General features: G+C 29.9%; 1 protein-coding gene across 1 annotated transcript in view; it reads right to left on the bottom strand.

Moving 5' to 3' along the window:
- Positions 1 to 403: 403 nt before the first annotated feature.
- Positions 404 to 1,701, bottom strand: part of LOC110094790 (rhodanese-like domain-containing protein 14, chloroplastic) — a gene marked incomplete at its 3' end in the record, with an annotated part of 7,893 nt that continues 6,595 nt past the window's right edge. Inside the window, 1 exon segment of the mRNA XM_020820116.2 lies at positions 404 to 496. Coding sequence (XP_020675775.1) covers positions 404 to 496 — 93 coding nt within the window.

Here is a 1,701-nt window from a genome sequence, read left to right as displayed (position 1 = left end):
GATTTGAAAGCTTTTATTATCATAATGGTTTATCTTTCAATTTTATGATATTTCATATTAATAAAAATTTTAATTTATAACTATTTTATATTATGCACCATATTAAAAATGCTGAATGCTACATCATACATCATGAGCTATGTCTCCACGAGATGTACCATTCTCCATGACAAGTATAATTCTACTAGTAGTGAGGATTTGATAATCGCACAATAAATGCAAAGCCATTTTGGTGATGTATTCATATCGCCATCACATAACTAACTTTAAGTAATAGACATAGAGATAGCAAAGCATAGCCACCTAGAGCGACATTTCCCAAAATAAGATATGGGCAGTGAAAATTAATAAACTTTTTAGAGTATTGGAAATAAGCAACTTTATAAGTGTTGAAAAAAAAAACCTCTTTGAACTCTGCCTCAGGGCGTACGTCTAGAATCAAAAAATTGTTTTCCATTTGGAGTCGTAAAGCTTCCTTCACTTCAACACTTCTTACCTGGGGAAAAAAAAATAATAAGAAGCCATGTGTTAGAACACCATACAACTGCAGACAATTATTAGTATTGATAAGTATCAAATAAGACCGTCCACATCAAAATATCATACGAAATTTAGAAGAAAAAAAAAAAGCTTACTCTTCGTGGAGAATGAAACAAATAATTGTATCCAGAGGATCCATGTTTATATTCTATATGATAAAAAAATGAAGCTTATTTCCATAGTAGAATTAAATAAAAGTAGACGCTTGGGTCTCTTTAGCAGCTAGTAAGTAAAAAAACGTCAAATGAGACCTAGTTGGGTCATTTTGTGGTATCAGAAAACAAGAATCAATTTCAGATGGCTAAAGGGTCATTAACAATCCCTTCATGTTCATATGCTAAAAATCAATATACTTGTTATTTGTTTTAATTCAAAATGTATCGTTATAAATAAGAACGCCATGTTATTATAAAAAAACAATTTATTATAACAGATAAAATATGTTAAAATTTTTATGTTATGCAATCTTATGCATGGTACAATTAAAATGCATTTTATTTTTATAAAGCTTAATCAATGAAAGTAGCTACAGTTTATACAGGATTATATATTATCTATGAGATATGATATAAAGTAATAATCATATATATATATATATGATTCATATCCATTTATCTAATCCACTATGATGCACGGACACGGACACGGACACAGCGACACGGACACGACACGACACGGACACGGGACACGGCTTTTTTTGAAAATATAGGACACGGGTACGGCGCTGACACGGCAATACATTTTTTTATATAGTGTATATATATTAATGTAATATCATATTAAAAATGACAAATAATAATAAATGAATGATATGATAACTGGCCTAGCTTATAATATAAAATATTTAGTACAAAATATCTAGTACAACCACAAAAATATAAGCAAATAATCACTTACTACAACATCAAGCATTCAAGCTTCAACTACTAGGATTAGCTTTAGAGGTTTGTTTTTGGCCTTCAATATCATCATCATTGAATATCACTGCTTTCAACTCTGATTCAACAAGAGAAAGATTTGTAATTGTACAAAAAGAGAGGAGATGAAAATACCTTCACTGCCAAAGAGAAATGAAAATGAGAATATTCGATGAATGGGTATTAAATGCAGACGTTGATTTGGTGTTGTGGATATGAAATAAGAAATTTAGTTTAAATCTCG

Source organism: Dendrobium catenatum, unplaced genomic scaffold (genome assembly GCF_001605985.2).
Source record: "Dendrobium catenatum unplaced genomic scaffold, ASM160598v2 fragScaff_scaffold_133, whole genome shotgun sequence".
NCBI lineage: Eukaryota > Viridiplantae > Streptophyta > Magnoliopsida > Asparagales > Orchidaceae > Dendrobium > Dendrobium catenatum.
The sequence above is the reverse complement of the archived record's forward strand: the minus strand, read 5'-3'. Positions and strand labels throughout refer to the sequence as shown.